The 20,567-nt window shown below is 42.0% G+C and overlaps 1 protein-coding gene across 1 annotated transcript in view; it reads left to right on the top strand.

Annotated features, from left to right (window-relative positions):
* The window catches only part of C3_2H4orf50 (chromosome 3_2 C4orf50 homolog), a 369,543-nt gene extending 356,629 nt beyond the window's left edge, over nucleotides 1–12,914 (top strand). The window contains exon 11 of the mRNA XM_086964107.1: nucleotides 11,969–12,914. Coding sequence (XP_086820233.1) covers nucleotides 11,969–12,142 — 174 coding nt within the window. The 3' untranslated portion in view covers nucleotides 12,143–12,914. The remainder of the gene's footprint in view (nucleotides 1–11,968) is intronic.
* The last annotated feature ends 7,653 nt before the right edge of the window (nucleotides 12,915–20,567 follow it).

Below are 20,567 nucleotides of genomic sequence, written 5' to 3'. Positions count from 1 at the left end.
ATACCGACGTGTGCTTGGGTAGTTTATGGAGTAGGCGGACTGCCATGTTCTGAACTACTTGTAAACGCTGAACCAGATATTCAGGAAGACCCCAGAACAGAACATTGGCATAGTCCAGTAGACAGAATCAGTGCCCTGAGCACAGTGACGTGCGCATCATGACAGAGAAAGTTGAGAAATTTCCTCAGCATGCAGCAAATCCAAAGGCATGATTTCACAACTGTTATGCTGGCACCTGAACCCTGAAAGATAGTTGATATTCAAACAAAACACCCAGATTTCTGTCACCGCCATGGTAGGGGGTGGGGGGAGGGCACTGTGGGGAGATGCTCCTGCCCACCTGGGTAGGGCATTCAACCCAAACAATTAGATACTGGTTTTATCAGGGTTGCACTACAATTTATTGGCTCTGAGCCATTCAAGCAGCTCCTTCATCCAAAATGCAAATGTATCTTTTGCACTTGCAGAGTCCCCCTCATAAGTGAGCGGCAGCTGTGTATCATCATACTTACATACTAACACATGGCTTTACCTACGTAGTGTGGGCCGGAGTCCCTTACTATGGATGCTCACTATGTTTAGATCTTCAGCCCTCATCGCTGTTGCTTATCTTTCATGAGCACACAGAAAAAAGTGAAAAGGGTCTGCCAGCCTTATGCAGGAAGCTTATCCCATGGATAAGGGTGGAAAGGTTACAGTGTATGGGTTAGAAATATATCTTGAAGCATGTATTGCTGGAGCATATCGGTTGCAGATGCCATCAACAATAGGAACGGCTTTCCCCTTCCCTAAAATGTTATTTCTGGTCAATGGTCTTCACACAACATTTTTCTGTAGTTTATAGAGGTTCCTATGTTTTCAGATTGGTGCCTAGATTAACCAAGCCTTTTTGTTGTCCTTGTGTCACGCAAGGCAAAGCAATGACAATGGAAAGCTTCAGTAATATTTACAAAGCCACGCAAGGGAGGATTTGTTCCACCTTTTGTGGCTTCCAAAGATTTAGCGCAATTCCAGATTGACAAGGGATTGTAAACTAAGGATTCCTTCAAATCTGTATTCCTTCCCAGGGGAATGCGTAATGAGGAGAAAAATCTTTTTTCTTCTCATTATTTCATCTTTCTATGCATGATGCATTTTGTATCGCATGTATGAAGAGCGACATGCCTCTCTGGATAGTTTTATATAGTAAGGTATCACTTATTGCACAAAAAAGATCCTGCCCATAACGCAGGCACCCTTACACAAAGGTGAAAGGGTGCCTGCATTGGTGCTGGGTAGCACACAGTGCACCAGTGCAATGAGAGAGCAGAAATGCTCCTAATCTTTGTAAATGTGGACCAGTTCTTTCATGCAATGCAACACAGCAAGTTCCCTTGATGGGCTGTGTTGCGTAAAATAGTACTGAATATGCCTCTGAATTTATATATATCCACATACTTTAGCATTTGGGATCCTATATATTTTATTTCTAGCTCTGTCCCCTTATGTCTTCACAGCTAGGTTTGCTGCTTAGTTTTATTCTAAGCCCGCAATCAGGAAACGAAAACGTGACTGCTGGCGGAGGGAGAGAGAGGAATCGTGACAATATATTTGACCGAGAATACAGCGGACCCTCGGTGGTGAACTAGTTGAGTAGCAGAATCAGCTCGAGACATAATATGCTGTGACAGAGGCAAAGAAATTTATATAGAGCACGAGTGGAAACAAATAACTGGTCCCGGTGCCATGGACACATTGAGCTACAAAAAGGAATAAGTGACACAACCAAGCAGTCAAAGGACATATCCGATTTAGAAGAAGATACAGTTGGCCAAATTCACGCAGATAAATGAGTCCTGATGAGAATCCAAGAACTTACTTACTTGGATTTGAAACGCGTCGGCAAAATCTAAGGAGCGAATATTCTCATTTATTGAGTAAACTAGGGACAGCTGGTTTCAAATTTGGTCACCTTTTGGTGAAGTTGTCTCCTTCTCTTACTTTGTCTGAAAGTTATCTTTTGAATATTGATTTTTGAATACTGATTTATTTAAGTACAAACACATTGAGATGTATTGTCTGTATTGGCAAAATCTAAGGAGCAAATATTCTCATTGATTGAGTAAACTAGCGACAGCTGGTTTCAAATTTGGTCACCTTTTGGTGAAGTTGTCTCCTTCTCTTACTTTGTCTGAAAGTTATCTTTTGACAAAAGTGATTTTTGTATACTGATTTATTTAAGTGCAAACACATTGAGATGTATTGTCTGTATTGTATGTAGGATGTATACGTTGTATTTATTTCTTTATTAGTCATGTCATGTATTATGTATATGTGTTGTAAATAGTATTGAATGTATATATGTTTCTTTTTTCATTCACAAATGAGATAAAAAGAGTCTATGAAAATAATTGTAAAAATCATAAGGGTATAAATAAAGGTACCCGGACAAACTAAACTTAACTTTTTGGTTTGGTTCTTAAAATAAGGATTTGAAAACGAGGATGGTGTGGGCAGTTTCTGTATTTTTTTATTAAAAGGGACCAGCCCACTCCATGTTTTAGGACCAAACTCCTTTGCTTCATAAGGGATCAACAAGGTGGCACCATAGGTGCCCCTTAGGCCACCATTCGGTGGCCTTGCACCCACCTGCTGGGGGCCCCTAAAGACAGGTTCCCAAAGCTTTTCTGTGTGGGAAAAGTTGGCACAGAAAGGTGTTGTATTCCTACATGATGTCACCTGATGTCACCTGTAGAATCATTGCATGTCATGTAGAATGTATGAGTGTCTGGTTGGAGTTCAGTTGGTGGAGATCTGGTAAACTACTGCCTGCCTCCTTTGGATGCTCCTGTGGATGTTAAGTTGTTTTCCTTCGATATTAAAACTACTTGGTGGAACTCCTTGCGTGGACTCTTCTCTACATAATTATTGGCGACGTTTGGGAACCAAGTTGTGCAAACCAGAAGAAGGATTTTTAAACAACGTTCACTCCTCGATTTTTTTTTCTTTCCTTTCACGTACTTTCACTTGCGTGACATTTTTTTTGGGACCAGGACAGCGTTTCTTTGTTTTCTTTTCGCTTGGAAGAATATATTATTTTTTTTTTCATGTCTGGAATCTTTTGAAGCGGAAAAAAAGAAGTGGAGAAACGGAGGAAAAGAAGTAGAGAAACATTCTATCAACGTTTCCTAAACTGCAGAACCACGTCGGCTATAACTGTGAGTTTTGTGTTATTAACTTTAAGAAAGAAAACGTTTTTCTTACGTTTTCTTTCTCTCACCGTTAGTCCGCGCATTGTTCAAATCCTGGCTGAATCTTGCGCTCGCTGCGCCTGTTCTTCAACAACACTGCTACTTAGCAACGCAGGGAAGACTCCATTCTACGGCTGCGAGTCCCGTGATTGCTCACCGAAGAGACTCCTTCTACAGCTGTGAGTCCCGCGCTTCTTCATTTCCTGACTTAGCGCAGCGCATTCTGGGTATTACCCTTTCACCTTCCTGACGTGATGACGTCAGCAACGTGCCACCATTTTGTTTTTCCTTCGTGAATCACAGAAAAGGAATACTCACAAAGCATTTCTCTGTTTCATCACAACTGTGTTATTTTTATTATTTTGCCGATTTATTATTTGGCATTCTACCCACATTTACCAACTTTCATTAAGGTACTGGAATTTATTTACTTGTTTATTTTTAGCGTTTGTTTTAAGAAAAGAAACACAGAATGTCTAACATTGCTGCTCCACCTCACTTCCTTCAAACTGCTGGTGAGCCAAACATTGCTTGGGCTTTATGGTACCCAATGTTTCTAGCCTACCTTGACGTCCTGGAAAAGGATGGGTGCTCAGCCAAACGCAAATTAGCTCTTCTTAGACATTGTCTTGGTGGAGCAGGTATTAAAGAATTTGACAATCTTCCACCTATTGATGACTCAGGAGATATTGATGTTTTTGAAAAAGCTTCTAGACAAATGAAAATTCGTTTTGGAAGAAAAATAAATACTGTAATGGAACGTTTTAAGTTTTATTCCCGCGTCCAGAAACAAGATGAATTGATTGAAGATTATGTTTCTGCTTTACGCTCTTTAGCTTGTTCGTGTGCTTTTGAAACTATTTCTTACGAACAAGTCCTAAGAGATCAGATAATGATGCGTACAAAAAGTAAGAAAATCCAAGAAAGACTTTGGCTGGGTACAGAATCCTCTTTGAGTGCTGAAATTAACATTGCGAAAGGGATTGAACAATCTGAATTATTTGTTTCTGAGATTAGAGGTCAAATACCGAAGTCGCAAGTTCCTGAGACTGAAGATGCTTTAGTAAAGAGTCAAACTACTTCTTTCAATTCCAATAGAGTGCCTCCAAAAAAAGATAATGAAAAGAAATCTTCTGAAAACAAGAATGTTTTTGATAATAAGTTTTCTTACAGGAAAAATGTTTCTTGTTATAGATGTGGCAGTTCCAACCATTTGGGGAACTACAGGGGATGTCCAGCTTGGGATAGAGTGTGTGTCAAATGTAAGAGGAAAGGTCATTTTGCAAATGTTTGTCGTTCTTCCCAAAGGGTTAACTATATTTCTCAAGAAGAAGAAGAGGTCTTACATAGTTTTAACTGCATTTTGTCTGTAGATGATTCAGAACAAAAAGAATTTCCCTCCTACACAATTTTAATTGATAACCAACCTATTCTTTTAATGATGGATTCATGCTCATGGTATTCCATTATTGGTGTAAATTTATTTAAAAGTTTTTGGGGAGACAGGAAATTGTCATCTCCTGATATTTCTCCAGGTGGGTATACTGGGCAGAAAATAAACATTGAAGGTTTCTTTTGGGCTGACATTCAGATACACCAAGGGGAAGGTATATGTGGCTACTAAAGGTGTAGCTATTCTGGGATGGCCACATCAACGATTGCTTGGAATTAAACTTGATCCCAATGCCGATCCTCCAGTTTATTTGGGTGATCCATGTGTATTAAGTATAAGTGATTTAGGAGATAATACTCTTTTCGTGGAGAACACTAAAAAAAGTTTTCCTGATGTTTTGAAAGAAACTTTAGGGAAATTTGTGGACTTTAAACACAGGATCATTCTCAATGATAATGCTGTTCCAGTTAGGCACAGGGTCAGGAATGTTCCTCTGGCTTATCATGAGAAACTTAAAGATATTCTTGGGGATCTTGTGTCTAAACAAATCATAGAACCAATTGAATCTTCCCCCTGGGTTTCTCCCATCGTTTTATCGCTTAAAAGTTCTGGCGAGCACCGCCTGTGTGTGGATCTCCGCAGCTTAAATAAGGAGATTTGGATTGATAAACATCCTCTCCCTAATATCCATGAATTAATCTCCTCTCTTACTGGTGCCACTGTTTTTTCCACGATTGACTTAGCTAGTGCTTACCACCAGGTCGAACTACATGAGGAATCAAATAAATTAACGGCCTTTGTAACTCCTGAGGGCATGTTCCAATACTTAAGAATGCCTTTTGGACTTGCCAGTGCTGCGTCTGTTTTTCAGCGCCTAATGAAGGAGGTTCTTTTGGATTGTAAAGGAGCCATCGCGTTCCAAGATGATATTCTAATTTTTGGGGAAGATTTTAAAGAACATGATCATAATTTACATTGTGTATTGTCTAATGTCCAGAAGAAAGGTCTTACTTTAAAATTTAATAAGTGCAAGTTTAGACAGCCTAAAGTTGAGTATCTAGGACACGAAATTTCTAAAGATGGCATAAAACCAAAATTAAATCATGTCAAGAGTATTACCGATGCTCCTGTTCCTTCCTCCAAAGAACAATTGTTGTCCTTTTTAGGACTCACTGAATTTTATGGTAAATTTGTTAAAGATTAGTCTACCATTGTGCATCCTTTACGTTCTTTGTTAAAGAAACAAGCAAAATTTGTTTGGTTTAAAGAACAACAGGTTTCCTTTGACACCCTAAAGGGTAAAATTATCAATGCCCCTTTTCTCAAACCTTTTTCTGTCCATAAAGAATGTATAGTTTGTGTCGATGCGAGTAATGTTGGCTTGGGTGCTGTTTTGATGCAGAAGGATAGTTTGGGAGAATATGTAGTATCTTATGCATCCAGGACACTGCGAGATGCTGAATTTAATTACTCCACTATAGAGAAGGAACTTCTTGCGTGTACTTGGGCAACTCAACATTTCCGTCAATTCCTTTGGGGGGCGAAATTTACTTTGAGGACAGATCATAAACCCCTTGTCAATATGTTGTCAGCTGGTGGTGGCAGAACTCTCACTGCTCGTCTCGCCCGTCTTGCAGCTAAGTTGCAAGAATACCGTTGTGAGGTTGTTTATGTTCCTGGACGTTTTAATTTGCATGCGGATTGCATGTCACGTTTTCCCATTAGTGATTGTTCGAACATAGATTTTTCTGACGAGTGTGATGTGGCTTTTACTTTGAGTGATGTTAACTTAATTGCAGGGAAGTATCAGGGAAATCCTATTACTGAGAGTGTTTGGTCAAAGGCCATGCTTCATGATGATGTTCTTGGGAAAGTAAAGGCTTTCTTAAAAAACGGTTGGCCTGAAGAGAGGAAATTGACTGGTGATTTGGCTTCCTTTTTTAAGGTTAAGGATGAATTAATGGTTATTGATGATATGGTCTATAGAGATGACAAAATTGTTCCTCCTTATGAGGTTAGAGAGTCTATTTGCAGCTTGGCTCATGAGGGGCACATGGGAATGTCCACAACCAAGAGAAGAATTAGAGAATTCTACTGGTGGCCTAGTATGGACGGCATGGTCGACAGGTGGGTCAGGAACTGTTCTCTGTGTTCTTTAAGTGATAAATCTGTGAAACCGATTTCTACTGGAATTTCTCCTGTTAAATTTGCTTTTGGACCCTGGAGAAAATTAGGGATTGATATCATTGGTCCTTTCAATTATCAGTCAGGGAAGGATATGTTTGCTGTGGTCCTTGTGGATTATTTTTCGAAGTGGCCTGAATTGAAGATTGTGGATAGGGTCAATTCTGAAATTGTTGTTGAATTCTTAAACAAAGTTTTTTGTAGAGAGGGTTTACCAGAGGAAATTGTTTCCGATAATGGGCCACAGTTTGTGAGTGAAGTTTTTGTTTCATTTTTGAAAACTTGCGGTATCCAACATAAAAGAGTTTCGAATTATTCTCCACAATCCAATGGCCAGGTGGAGCGCTTTAATAGGGTAATTAAGGAGTCTTGCCAATTAGCCTTGCGGAGTGGTTTGAAATGGAGAAAGGCCTTACAGGCTACTTTGTTCACTTATCGCATGTCTCCCAACTCTGTTACCGGCTTGTCTCCCTTTGAGATGTTACGCTGCAGAAAGCCAGGCACAAAAAATTTTCCTTGGTGGTTGAAGGCGAGGGACTCTGAGTATCTGGAGTTAGATATGAAGAATGTTAGAGATCGTGTTGGTAAATACCAGGAAAAAATGTTACAGAGTTCTTCTCAGAAGTCGGTTTCTTCTAAAATATCTGTAGGTGACTTTGTAAGGGTGAAATTTGGCGGTATTATTCCTAAAGGCGTTTCTAGGTGGTTTTCTCCTGTTAAAGTCACTGAGGTCTTCAGTAAAGCTGTTAGAGTGGAGGGTGGCAAAATTTGGAATTTTAGACGCATCTCAATTTGCAGGTCCAATGCTTTGGTAAATAAGAATGTTCATTTGGACATGAAACCTTTTGAAAGTCCGTCACTTCCTGTTGTTGATTCGGCCTTTCCCGGTTCACATGAGGTTTTTGACAATTTGGGATCATCTCATGTGTTTGTTCCTCTAACCTGTTCTAATAATTCTTCTTTACAGCTTGCTTCTTCTAATGTTCATGATGTTGTTCCCAATGAAAATGTTCAAGATTGTAATCTAGAACCTGTTCGTGTTCGCACTAGTTCTCGTGTGAAACATATTCCTGCAAAACTTAGAGACTTTGTATGTTCTTAGTGTTTTTTTTTCTCTTGAGGTCAATTTTTTTTTTTTTTTGTTTTTTCTATAGGGGGGAGTTGTGTTGTATTCCTACATGATGTCACCTGATGTCACCTGTAGAATCATTGCATGTCATGTAGAATGTATGAGTGTCTGGTTGGAGTTCAGTTGGTGGAGATCTGGTAAACTACTGCCTGCCTCCTTTGGATGCTCCTGTGGATGTTAAGTTGTTTTCCTTCGATATTAAAACTACTTGGTGGAACTCCTTGCGTGGACTCTTCTCTACAAAAGGCTGTGGGAATCTTCCATCTGAATACCTCGGCCGGAAAGAGCCACCCGAGGGATTGATGGAGGATTTCTGAAGGGCAGCCAGGCTCTCCAAGCCTGTTAGAAGACATTCAAAATCCAGTTTGGATTCCTTTCTGACCGACCCTATCAAAATGAGTTGGTCGGAAAGGAATCCGAACAGGCAATTCAGATGCAGTCGGAACGTTGGTCGGAGCCGTTTCCTGCTGCATCGGAATCGGCTCCTTGGTATTCCTTTCTGTGTTGTATGTGCTTAGTGTAAGAGACCATATCTACTGCTGCATATTTAGAATACTGTGGCTGGAGAGGTCTCCGTTTTTGGATTTCTAAATCTACTCATTTTACAGGAGAACATTTTGATTACTTCTTTTTATGTTTACCAAAAATGCCAATGTTTTCTTTTTCTGATTTGCATACTTTCTGTGCTTCTTTCTGTTTTGCACATTATCTGTTTTTCATAGTTTCTGTTTCCATTTACCATTGTTTGCAACTGCTGCACCCTCTGTAGCCCCTTTCATACCTATTCCTCTACAGGTGAACTCTTCTGCATTTGTGCAGTTAATATTTCCTTCCCTTAGGCAGTTTTAAAAATCCTCGGTGATGTTTTTTGTAGAAACAGTGCCCATTTTATAGTTGAACATGGTTCAGAGCTCCCGAGTACAAGTATGATCGGAATTTGTTGAGAAGAGACACACTGGTAAGTTTAAGTAACTTTTATTACTCTTGATGATGAGCCACCAACTCCAGCTGCTGGCTTGTCAGTTCTTCTGGTAACAATTGCCTCACACGAGATGCTACCATGGAGATGAAACAGCCAGGCTCATGCAGCTCTTTGAATCATTACAACACATCCCCCTTACAGGGAAAACAAAAGAAAAGAAAGGAAAAAGGAAAAAGAAGAGAAGAGACCAGAAGAGAAGGCAGGAGAAGAAGAAAAGTGCAGAGTCATAACATGGTACCAAAACAGTTCAAATACATCACAAGAAAAGTGCAGAGTCATAACATGGTACCAAAACAGTTCAAGTACATCACAGGAGAAATCAATACATTTCATAGTCTTCATAATGTTTAGGAGGACAACGAGACCTTGGAGAAAGGCCAGGAGAATGAAAGCACGAAGGGGAACCAGACTTGGACAAACTTGGTTCTGGTGAGACATATGGGCATGAAAGAAATTTGGACTTGTCACCTGGGAACTTCACGAGATGAGACATGCTCCACTTACCACCACTATGAACTGTAACTACATTCTTGTAGACAGAAGTAATGACAACAGGGCCCATAAATTCATGGAAAATAAGCATATAATGGTAAAACAGTACCTGTATCAGGAGATTAGTGTTAATCAATTGTAAATCCGATGGCCCAAGCTAATTGTCATGAAGGATTGGAGATACGGGCTCCGTAGCAGTGTGCGTTCTTCCGTTACCAAGGTGATGGGAAAACCAAGATGGTGGCACTCATGTAACTTAACGTGTGTGTCACTTAGTGATGAAATGGCTCGATACAGTTTGACATTGTAGAGGCTGTGCACGTGAGAAGCAGTGCAGCAAGCAGGAACCGTTTGAAATAGGCAAATCATAAAAAGTTGCCCAAGTCCGGTTCCAAAGTCGTAGAATGTCGGAAGAAACAGGTGAAGACGTCGGGCATTCATGGGAGAAGCTGGAGAAAACCTCTTCATTGGTCACACGATTCTGGTAGTCATAGAGAAGAAGGCATTTCCGTGGGTTCAAAGGAATGGAGAAAGTTGGTGGCAGGCATGTCCCCCGCAAGCTTTGCTCGTTGCCAGTGTTGAGAAGAGACACACGTGTAAGTTTAAGTAACTTTTATTACTCTTGATGATGAGCCACCAACTCCAGCTGCTGGCGTGTCAGTTCTCCTGGTAACAACTGTCTCACATGAAATGCTACCATGGAGATGGAACACCCAGGCTCATGCAGCTCTTTGGAACATTACAACACAATTCCACCATAAAATTCCAAGTGCCGAAATTACCGTCACTGACCGAACTTTCCTCATGGAGTTCCTGCTATCATAATTGAATTCCATGTGGTGGACATGCAAGGCCTTTTTAGAAAACAGAATGGTCTGATTGCCGGCAGTCATTCCGTATTAATAGCTCTGTATTAATTTCTATGACTTTTTTACACCTTTTAACTTGATTTTATATGGTCTGTGTAATGTCCGTTATGGTCTTCGACCGAAATAAAGAATTTTTTTGGATTGGATTGGATAACTGAATCTCCCGTAGAACGGGCAATAATTATGCTGACCGAGTTTCACCCCACAGAATTCCATACAGTATTTCCAGTTCTGTACGGAGACTTATAAAGTTAATTCAAATATAACGATCCTTTCTAAAAAGCATCCTCTGGAACAGAATCCGGGGGCCCCTATTTATTCAGGGCTGATCCATCTTCTCCTGCTGCGGTTGTTTTCAGTGCTTTCACTCTTAAGGTTCATAAGGGAAAAGATTTGGGGCCAGATTTCTCATAGTGTTGCAGCACCTTTGCGTCACGCAAGGGGCTGCAAGGGCAACATCCCAGTAAAGTCAGATTTATCAAGCCACACAAGCAAGGCCACCTTGCGTGGCCCTGCATGGCTTGATAAATCTGGAATCACGCAAATCACTGACTTCCATTATTCTGTCCCAGCAGGAGCGTAACACAGGCCTCCACAACCTCCAGGGGGCCCCCTCAACACAGCGCTCGGGCTGCAGAGCTCCTGATTGAGCCCAGGGGGACCCTTCCACATGCCTTACAGGGAGGCCCCCTTAGGTTTTGTTACCCCAGCGTGTCCCAGGGAAGTGTTCCATGGGCGAATCAGGGGTGTTCCCATGCATTTTGGAGCATTCTCAGATTTAACCTCAGTGGTAAACATATGAATGCATCAAAATGCTATTCCTCCCAAGAGGAGGTGTAACGAGGAGAAATATCTTTATTCTGCTTGTTTTTTCCTCTTTCTATATGTGCTTCATTCTGCAGCACACATAGAAATGTTCTTGTGCAGGAAGGTGTTTCTTCCTGTGCAAAAACAACCCTGCTTGCAACGCAGGGATACTTGCACCATGGTGCAAGGGTGCCTGCATTGGCGCTAAGCTGCCAAAAGTGCGCTAGAGCAAAGAAAGGACAGGAATGCGCCTTATGTTGTTAAATGCGGTGCATTCCTGCCATTTCATGCTGCGCAGCAAGGTGGCTTGCTGCGTTGTGATGCGTGAAAGTATGATAAATATGCCTCTTGATGTGTAGATTATTTTTTTTGTATTCATTATTTTTTTAGAATATTTCCACTCTGAGAAGAATGTGTTTGGCGCGTTGACTGGCTGCACTGCAATTCTGTAAAATTACTTGGGTAGTATATGCACTGTCCACGAGTGACCATGATTGATAGTTAAAGAATAGCTGCAAATTAATCACATTTTATAAAGGCTCACAGTATCATTTCTAAAAATACAGTTTTCTAATGTTGAGTCTGGTGTCTCAGGAGATTAATGCATCCACTGCAGGGATATGTGTTTGACCGTAAAGTTAAAGGATTTAAATTTAGCAGGTCCACTCAGGTTCTCTTCCTTAAGAGATTGATAAAATGAGTACCAATAAGTTGTGTAACTAAAAAAATCTCTTCTGTCAAAAGCGCCAAGGGACCCACCCTCGGCGGTGAACCATACTCTTTAGAAATATGCCAGACATAACTTTGTGGTTCATAATGTGCATGTTGTGCGTGCATTTGCCATTTCAGTTCATATTTAAGATATGTCCTTTTTTATTTCAGACCATCTTAGAGAACCTCGACCTCTCTGTGCCATTTCAAGTGAGCGTTCAGGCGGTTGGTGGAAATGGACTGGTGTCTGGGAAGGTTCATGCCCATTTCAGTGCTTGTTTTGACATCAGAGCAGAATTACCCCCCACGACAAGTAATAATTCTGAAGCTGAACAGTGCCAATGAGTTCGAAGAGGTGCTGCAGTGGCAGTCTCTCTCTGTTTCCTTTGCTTGAGGGAGATATAGTGACCATTTCAATAAAGATCCCAAATTTTGTATTGTACCAGGAGTGGGGAACAAAGACGATGCTGACTAACAGAGTACAGGTCGTGATGAACGACGCCGCACGATTGATCTTTGGATTACCCAGAAGAACGAAGGCCTCGCCTCTACTACAAAATCTTCATTGGCTCCCTGTTAAAGAGAGGGTTGAATTTATGAGTCTATGTATAGCTCACAAGGCGATTTACGGCCATGCTCCTGCCTACATTAAAGACCGACTGGAGGTATATAACCCAAAGAGAACACTTAGATCATCGGATTCCCAGTTACTAGTCTGCCCCCGCTACAAATTAGTAACCAAAGGAGGGAGAGCCTTCTCCGTTTTGGCCCCCCAGCTATGGAATAAGCTGCCTGAGGGGCTACGCAGGGAAGTGAATCTTTTGCGGTTCAGAAAATCATTGAAAACATTGCTGTTTGGTAAAGCCCTGAGCGCAATGTAAACTGGTAGCTGTGTCTCCTGAGGTGTTGAGCCAAGTTATTGTAATACATCGATTTCCAAGCGCTTAGAGACCTGCAGGTGATTGGGCGTGTTACAAATCCAAAATAACAATAACAATGTTAATGCTCAGTGTTTTAGGACTTCTGAAAGACCATGACCAAGTAAGTCCCTGGAAGAATGCCTCATGTATAAGGAAAAAGTTTCACATAAATGCCTCTGTTAAAGGGGGTTTCCGTTGGACATTTTTCTTTTTCCTTTTTGTATTTTTTATTACTGTCAGACTTGAGTGAAGTGGTGTGAATTAAGATAGATAGATACAAGTATATGAACATGAAAGCATCAATTTTAACTCATTTAGCCAAATGCATTGATGTCATTTCAACTGCGAAAATGTTGCAAAGTGACATGGGCCCTGGGTACACCCAATTTATTTTCTAACTGGTATTGATGGTAACTGACTCTGACGGTCCCTGGGCTCAGTCCGACCAGGCTCAGGACCAGTGCTGTGGTGAAATCACAGAGTAAACACAAATACATGGGGCGCACTATACATTAGGGTACACTTATAATTGGCATGACCTACCGAATAAGTCCCAAGTACATAATAGGGCAGGGGGATTAAAATTACCGTTAAGTCCCTAGTATATACTAGAGAATGGCGGTGTAAATGCCAGCAGCCCTTTCTGCACTTGCATGTGTGCACTGCTGAGAGCCTGAGGTCATTTTAAAAGCAGCCCTTTGTTGCAGCGCTGCTTTTAAATGTAAATTGGGCCCAAACTTGACTTTGGTGGTCGGGGCACGTAAAAAAGATAAACTACACTATTTTGGCATAATACGTACCCCCAGAATCTCCTCTACGTGTTCCAGGGGTGAGGAGTCAGGTACTCTTAAGGAGGGCCCTTATTAAGGAGGTCTTATATGCCCTTCCCCCATTGTAGTAAAGTGCTTCAAAAAATCGACTTTTTTGCTAGGAGCCCTGCGGACTACACTATTCATGCATATTCAGGACCCCTACAGTCTCCCTTAGGTGTCCCAGGGGTGGGGGTCATGTAGCTATATGCAGGGTCCTTATAAAATATGTTTAAATGCCCTGATGTTGGAGAAAGTGCACATTTCATTTTCCCGATTGTAGATCCCACGCCACATATGCTAAAATCGCAATAGTTTAATAATGAATAACTATCACTAGGAATTCACTAAAAATATCATTCAAGGGCTTAGGGGAATTTTATTGATAAATTCAACACTATTCAATTGTTGAATCTATCCTAAAATATACAGAAAAACAGTTATAAGACATTTTTGCCTGTAAGCTGAAAATTAAGCCTTTCTGTGTTCTCCCGATTGGTCAGAGATAAAAGAATTCGCTAGGCTGCATTGATGAGGTGATAAATGGCCCACCCAGTGAGAGGCTATCTCTTGGAAGAGAGCTCTGCTACACAGGAATGCTAGAGCGGGGGAGGGGTCCTAATCCCCTCCCAAAGGGGGATATGACAGGCAGAGAATACCAGGTCCATCTACTACCCAGCCCTCTAACCCAGCCCGATGGATGGCTCAAGACGTGAATTTGCAGATGGTAGGGGAGGAGAGCTAAGGAAATGAGCCATACTGAAGGTTGGTTTAACTAGTTATTGCTCCTCTGCTGCCAGTTCAGCCATTTTGTTTGGAGAAATAGTGATTTCTAGGAGAAGATTATGCCACACTTTGGAGGGAGTGGTCATGCTCTGGGGGTATTGCCCTGCACCTCATTGAACAGGAGTGTTCTCCTGCTTGACCCCAGAGACCACTGAATAAATAAGTGAGAGGTGCAATGCATCTGAGATCTGCTGCTTGAAACTAAGAGGAGAAAGCTCGCCAAGCTGGAAACTTGATTTGCACCATCAGGCCCCACATTCTGACTAACTGTGTCTGCTGCATTATCTGGAACTACAGCCTTTTGGACGTTCCTTGCTTCAAGAGGAATAACGAGTAGACTCCCTACAAGCTGCATGTTAACAGAGCTCACCTAGACCATCACCACCACGAATCCCCAGCATGGAGTGCGTCCAGTGGATTTGTACGGGGTTTGTGTCCAAGTTGATTGTGGGAATTGAAGTCCCAAACTTTCAAGGACCAACCTGGAGATTCCAAACCTTTGGATTGTGTTTTGGGCACTTTGAAACCCCCGGAGGAACTTTGGGAAGAAGAGTTCCGAACGTTTGGAGCAAATTTGGGAAAAGGGGCCAGAGCAGGACTGACTCACCAGCGAGAGTCAAGCCGGCAAACTTCACCCTTGAGCCGGACTGCCCTACTGGTTTGTCCTGCTGAAAGCTCCCGATGTCTGACTTCCAGAGTTTTACTAGGAGCTCCCGAGAAAGCAAGACGATGAACCCTCACCCATTCCAGCCTGGTGAAGAGCATAGAGCATAGGTCTTCAAACTGTGGGGTGCAGTATCCCCTCAGGGGGGGCCTGCACTCCACCCTACCACTTTACCTTTCATTGTGGCTTCCAGGCGCGAAATGCCCATTAGGCTGAATGGGCTTCAGCCCCCGTGGCGCCGTTGTGTGTCTAAGCCCGGGCTGCTGCTGCAGCTCAAGCTGCTGGGGGCTCGGCTGGGCAGTGTCTGGAGTCTTATCTCCAGCACACCAAAGTTTTTCACAGGTCTTTAAAGACCATGTGCATATTTACAAACCTTTGTAAACTGGTTACAGAGGCTGTTTGTTTTCTGGCTCCAGTATCCCTAGGGCCCCCACTCTGCCTTTTCCTTACGTATGGATTTTACTTTTTACTGCCTTAGTGTGAGAATGTATTTTATGCAAAAGGAATATAAAGTAGGGTTACCAAGACAAAAATGCCAGCCATGTGTTGTTTAAAGAGCCTGCAAAGGCCTTGTCTTGACACTAAATAGGGTTATAAATAAAATGGTAAACATTCATTTGTATTGTGACTTTTTAATGGCTGTTGCTTTTAATTATCAGTCATGGAATATTCAGGCAGCCCTAGAACACAATTAAAAATGCTTTCTATTTTCTTTTTTTGCTGTTCCAAGTATGCACAGATAGGTTCTGAAAATAGGCTTTAGGGGACTGCTTATTTTTGTACCGTCTGGGACATCAATATAATGAGCTGGCAACCCTAATCACAATACTGGAAGTTTGTTGCAGGATGAGCACAATATTTATTTCCTCCACTTTCGATCCCTGGACCCTGAATAATGCCATAAAAGCAATAATTTAACTTATATCTGAAACCCTATGCCAGCCCTCAATATCATGATGAGTAACTTCAAGTATGTCTGGGAATGCACCCTGCATTCAGACAACACCCTCCTCATTCTCGCCTTTCACTTTCACACTCACCCTGCACTCACACCGATACATTCCCAGCTATTTAATTCCTCCCTGATCCTGCAAAGTAGGGAATTGTAGTTTAGGGCAGTGTTTTGGTGAATTGTGGGTGTGAGTGGGATCCCCAGATACGGGATTGATGTGTGGGCCCACTGTATAGCAAATTTGGCCTTAAGGTGGGGCAAGTGAGTACAGGATATCAATAGGGTGAGGGCTTGTTCTTTATTGATGTTGACTCGGAAACCCAATGCAGCGCCGAATGTGGACAATTCATCTGAAAAGGCCGGGAGGGCAGCGCTGGGGTAAACCAGGTAAACTAAGTCGTCATCGTCGTATGGACTAATAGTGTGCCATCCTCCCCCCAAAAGGAATTCCAGTAATGTCAGGGTTGTCTGTGATTCACTGAGCCATGCCCTCCATGTAAAGGGCAAACAGCCTGGACAACAAGGGACACCCCTGCCTGGTGCCTCTGTTGATGGGGAGGGGCGAAGATTTGATGCTATTGACTCTTACTGTTGCTGTTGGTGAGCTATAACAGCTCGCAACACAAGCTCGAAAACTATGCCAAATCCAAAATGGGAAAGAGTCTGCTCCAGGTAATGCCAGTGCACACGGTCAAATGCCTTCTCAGCATTGACCGTAAGCAGCAGGGTCTCATCATCTGAATGATTAGCTTTATCTATTAAGTGCAGTATAAGCTTTGTATCATCGCTACATTGCCTTTGGTGAATAAACCCAGCCTGGTCCGGGTCGACAATGCCCAGCATCTAGGGACCCAGCCTTGCTGCAGGTATGCCTGTAAAGAGCTTACTATCCACATTCAAAAGAGAAATTGGTCGGTAGGAGCTGCAGTGCTGTTTTTCCTTCCCTTGTTTCAGAATGACCACAATGACTGCTGTCAGCATGGAAGAGGGGATGGATCCCGGGCTCGAGAATGCGTTGAACAACCTAGTGAGAAAAGGGGCCAAAATCTGGCAGAAGGTTTTGTAAAAGATTGACAAAAAACCCTCTGGCCCCGGGATTTTAAAGGCTTCTGACGGGCTATCACCGAAATGACCTCTTCCATTTTAATAGGGGAGTCTAGTGAAGCCGCCTAAAGTGAAGTGAGTCGGGTCGTATTCGCTCCTTATAAATATGAAGCGGTACATTGCGGCTATAGAACTTGTCCCGAGTAAAGGTGAGTGAATGAATAAATTAGATCATTTTATACAGCGTGCAATACCCGAAGGTATCTTAGCACTAGATGGATCAAAAACCAGGAAAAACTTCTGCCTAAGGACACACCTAATTCAATAAACTTATTGAGAAAACAACCAGGTCTTCAACTGTTTTCTGAATCGCTGCATGATGAGTTGCGTGCGTAAGGCAAGAGGCAAGGAGTTCCAATGTTGCCCTCCATGGTACGAGAGCATTCTTCCACCCCATTTTGCTTTGCTTATTCTTGTGACCCTGATCATTCGCTCAAAACTCGATCTGAAGTTCCTACAGGGAATATACCAGGAGAACCGTTCCTGAAAAAAGGTCAGACCGGTTCTGTAAAGGGCCTTGTGGATTATACACAAAGCCTTAAAAGAAATCCTCTATTCCACTTTCAACCAATGGAGGCTGTGCATTAGATGAGAGATTGGTCCAAATTTGGGGGCCCAAGTAACGTTCTTGCTGCAGCCTTCTGCAAGGACAGCCGTTTTTTTATCAGATATTTAGAAGTGCCTAGATAAAGGGCATTGTAGTAATCCATCATTGAGAAGATGAGTACCATCATCACCGACTCTGTAAATGAAATGGAATAAACTGGAGAATTTTCTTGAGAGTCCTTAGCATGAAAAAACCTGCCGAGGTTACAGCATTGATTTGTTCCGAGAATCATAGTTTGGTGTCCCAGATTTCTTGCCTTCTGCACTGGCCTCGGTAAAGCACCCATATCCGAGGGCCCCAAGATGCATCCCAAAAGAAGCTCACCTTTCCAAAAAGCAGAACTGTTTTATTGGAGTTCCGCTTGAGACAGTTTCTCTGCATCCAGCCTGCAACCTGGGCCATGCATCTGCAGAAATTGTTTGCATCCTTTTCTACCTGTGATGAAATAGATACCACTATCTGTGTATCGTCAGTGTAGGAGAATACAGCCAGGCCAAAACTGTGAATAAGATGAACAAGGGGAGTGACATACACATTAAATAAAGTGGGGCTACCAGCAGACCCCCGAGGCACTCCACAGGGAAGAGAGAAAGGTCTGGAACTTGCATGTCCCATCTCTACTCACTGTTGTCTATCATTAAGAAACACGCTCAACAATGTTAGTTCAGTGTTTCTAAAACCGAGTGAATGAAGTCGTTTAATGAGAAGTGCGTGAAGAACAGTATCAAAGGGGCAGAGAGATCCAGTAAGATTAGTGCAGGCCTGCCACCCTTGTCCACTACTGCTTTTAATTCCCCTGATGCTGCCACCAGCGCTGATCCAGTACATTGGTTTGCTCTACAACCGGATTGAGAAGAATCAAGCAACTGGTTGGTATCTAAAAAGGATAGTATTTCCTCCTTCATTGCCTTCCCTAAAATCTTGGCAGGAAACGAAAGATGGAAAATGGGTCTATAACTTTCAACCTGCTCAGGGTCCAGCGAGGATTTTTTCACCAGAGGAAGGATGGAAGCTCTTTTCCAAATAATTGGGTATTGTCCAGATCTAAGTAACTCATTTAGTAGATCCATGAGTGGTCCGGGCACCATGCTGGCTGCAAGATTAATGACCAGAGGAGGACAGGAGTCTGAAGGAGCCCCATATTTAATGGAGTTTATGAGACCGATTGTTTTTTCCAGGTAAGAGGTGAGAACCTTTCGAATCTGGATGTTACCAAAGCCCAGAGGCTAGTCCGGAGTCCAAGACCTCATCCTGATCTGAAACTGCATCTATAATTTGTGTACTCAACAGAAGGAAAATGCCTGAAGTATAGAATTGACTTTAGTTGGAAAAAATCAGCCAACTGATTGCAAAAGGATTCATCAGGAATGAAGATGTTACTGTTATTGTTATTCCATTTGGACAGGAATTTGACTGTTTTGAAAAGTTCCCTGGTAGAGTTTGTTGCTAATCTAATTTTTCAAGAGAAATATTTGGTCTTTTCTGCTTTAACTGATTCTTTATACTCATAAAGTAATTTTTTGTACTTGATTTTTTTTTCAGGATAATATTCTTTCATCTATTTGCGCTCCTGAAGTCTGCACATCAGTTGTGCAGCTTTTAATTCTTGCGAAAAATATGGGGCTGATCGATTTTTCCTGCAGCTCTTGAATATTTTTTCCCATGCCACTCTTTGGCATGCCGCATCTAACCAGAGTATATAATTAATTGCTGCATTATTGACATTATAGTCTAGAGTGGGAACTGATTTAGAGAGGGTGTCCTTCAGAGCCTGCACATTAAGGTTTTTCCTTGGCCTGTATTTAATAGTTCTAACTGTACTATTCAGCGGTGATCCTTTACAGGGAGTTGTAATTGAGAAACAAATTGCCTTGGGGTCCGTCCAAGGAAGTGAAAGAATTTTATCTATTTCCAGTTCTTGATTGTTTGTAAAAACTCCATCTAGCATATGATTGGCCAGATGGGTGGGTAATTTATTTAATTTATGTAGGTTGAAGCACTTAAGAGTATCAACTATGTGATCTGTATCCGCATTGGAAGAATGCTCAAGATGAAAATTAAAGTCCCCTACTATCGTAAAACTAGAGTAATCTATACAAGAGTCCATAAAGGACTTGGGGCCAGATGTAGGAACCCTAATACTGGTCGGTAACGGCCGAAATTACCGAATTTCGGTTGTTACCGACCGGTATTAGGCATTTGGGATGTAGGTGGCTACATTTCAGATTCTGTAATTTACAGAATCTGACATGTAGGAAGCACTCAAGTGAGTGCTTTCACCTGTAAGGATTCGTTATTTACCACCACCTACAAGTTGGTGGTAAATAACGAAAACCGTTAAAAAAGCAATTTTTTGCTTTTTATTCAGTGCCATGTGGCAGACATGTATGTGTGCCACATGTGCACCCATGCACTATTCAGGGGAGCAACAGGGTGTCAATGCCACCCTTGAAAGGGTTCCCCCTATTACCGGTTTGGTATTTACCGATTTGGTATTTACCGAATCGGTAATTCCCATTCATTCCTATGGGTAAATACCGAATCGGTAAATACCGATTCTTGATCACCGAATCTTACCGATTCGGTAATTTTTACCTATTCTTAAATATCGAAGCGGTAAAATTCTGTATTTAAGAATAGGTAAATTGAGATTACCTATATCTGACCCTTAATGTTTTTAATAACACTGACCCTAGGGCCAGGTGGTCGATAGACTAATAGTTCCTGAAACGTGCATGACTTGTTCATTTTTATGCTAAAGCTAAGTGTCTCACAGTCTAGATGGGGTTTTGGTTTAAAGCTGGCCTCAATTAAGTTTTGATACACAATCGCTAACCCCCCACATCTCTTGTCTGTTCTTTCCAGCCTTTCAATGTTAAAGCCATCAGGGATGACGATCTTAATGTCCGGGTCAGAGGAACTGCAGCC

The sequence above is a fragment of the Lissotriton vulgaris genome, chromosome 3_2, assembly GCF_964263255.1.
Source record: "Lissotriton vulgaris chromosome 3_2, aLisVul1.2, whole genome shotgun sequence".
Classification (NCBI taxonomy): Eukaryota; Metazoa; Chordata; class Amphibia; order Caudata; family Salamandridae; genus Lissotriton; species Lissotriton vulgaris.
Note: the sequence above shows the minus strand (reverse complement) of the source record. Positions and strands in the feature narration are given on the sequence as shown.